Genomic DNA, 1,165 nt, shown 5'->3' with positions numbered 1-1,165 from the left:
AGCCACCACAATACCACGATATTTTTTAATCGGTGTGAAAAAATCCCAAAATGGTCCGAATATTGAAACTCCACGAATGAAGAACCAAGACTGTTAACTTATCATCGTTAAAATAAATCAATCTGTCGCAGGAGCTTGGGCTACGGCTAGAGTACTACCAGCTTCCTCTAAGAGGATTCCATCAATAAACGTCCGCAAGGCAATCAGGTCAATGGAAATCTGGGGATTCGCGAGGGCTGCCAAGCTGATGGCATTGCAACACCAGTGTAGATAATAGCAAGTGGAAACGAAATCGCTAGTGGAGGCGAACGAGGATGACCAAACTCCACTTCTTGATTGGGCTGCCCACGCTGGCACAAGATTGCCACTCGATCGGCGTTGATAGCATTGATTTTGATTCCAATCGCAACCTGGACAGAAGTGTTGTGCATCCAACGCACAAGTTTCGCACGGAGTCGACCCAGGGCTTTATTCTTGTAGGCGATTTCAACAATGACATTGGGGTATGGATGGTTGTCTGCAGGCAGCCTCCAGCACCGCTCCTCCAACTGCCAGACCCGCAGGAATACGACAACAGTCTGGTTCTTGACCATGATTTCCAGTGCGGCATGTAGGATCAGTTGCTAGGTCAACTGTATCCAACAGGTCAAAGTCATTCCCGGTCCGTGCGACTTGATCGCGGATGGCGGTTGCGATTTGACCTGCTGTTTTCGAGTGAACGATGGACGTGATGCTGTACAAGACCACTCGTCCTTTCCCCGTTCCATCTGCAAGGGGCTCAAAGACCCATCGTCTCACTCGCCCTTCGTTGCGGTTGAGCCATCCTTGGAAATCGTTCCACGTGATGGCAGCACACAGAACGACAGGTCCCCAAGAAGCATCGCCATCGTCATCGATGTTTGGCGCGTTGCCGGGTGGGTCGTCCCAGATGGCTTGCAGTTCTTCTTTGCCTGGACACAATCTGACACGTGGATGAGATGTCTTCGTCGCAGTGCATTTTGCGATTCTGCTGGTACCAAGTCTGTGTGCTGTGTCGTGGATCGCGTTGATGGATGTCTGATACTGCCACCGAAGTCGATGCGTGGTTTCGTCGTCCTCTCATTTGCAAGCATCTCTCACTTCAAACGTCGATTTGGAAATGAAATGGACATATTCAAGAGAATTT

At 49.9% G+C, this 1,165-nt stretch overlaps 1 protein-coding gene across 1 annotated transcript; it reads right to left on the bottom strand.

Annotated features, from left to right (window-relative positions):
* Positions 1-295: 295 nt before the first annotated feature.
* On the bottom strand, positions 296-950 carry H257_19386 (hypothetical protein; the record flags this gene model as incomplete). Its single annotated transcript, XM_009848532.1, has 3 exons — positions 296-367; positions 441-623; positions 673-950. Coding segments are annotated over 3 exons (533 nt in total), but the record flags the coding sequence as incomplete, so codon positions are not given.
* Positions 951-1,165: the final 215 nt, after the last annotated feature.

This window comes from Aphanomyces astaci (genome assembly GCF_000520075.1).
Source record: "Aphanomyces astaci strain APO3 unplaced genomic scaffold supercont1.543, whole genome shotgun sequence".
In the NCBI taxonomy this organism is placed as follows: Eukaryota; Oomycota; class Saprolegniomycetes; order Saprolegniales; family Verrucalvaceae; genus Aphanomyces; species Aphanomyces astaci.
Note: the sequence above shows the minus strand (reverse complement) of the source record. Positions and strands in the feature narration are given on the sequence as shown.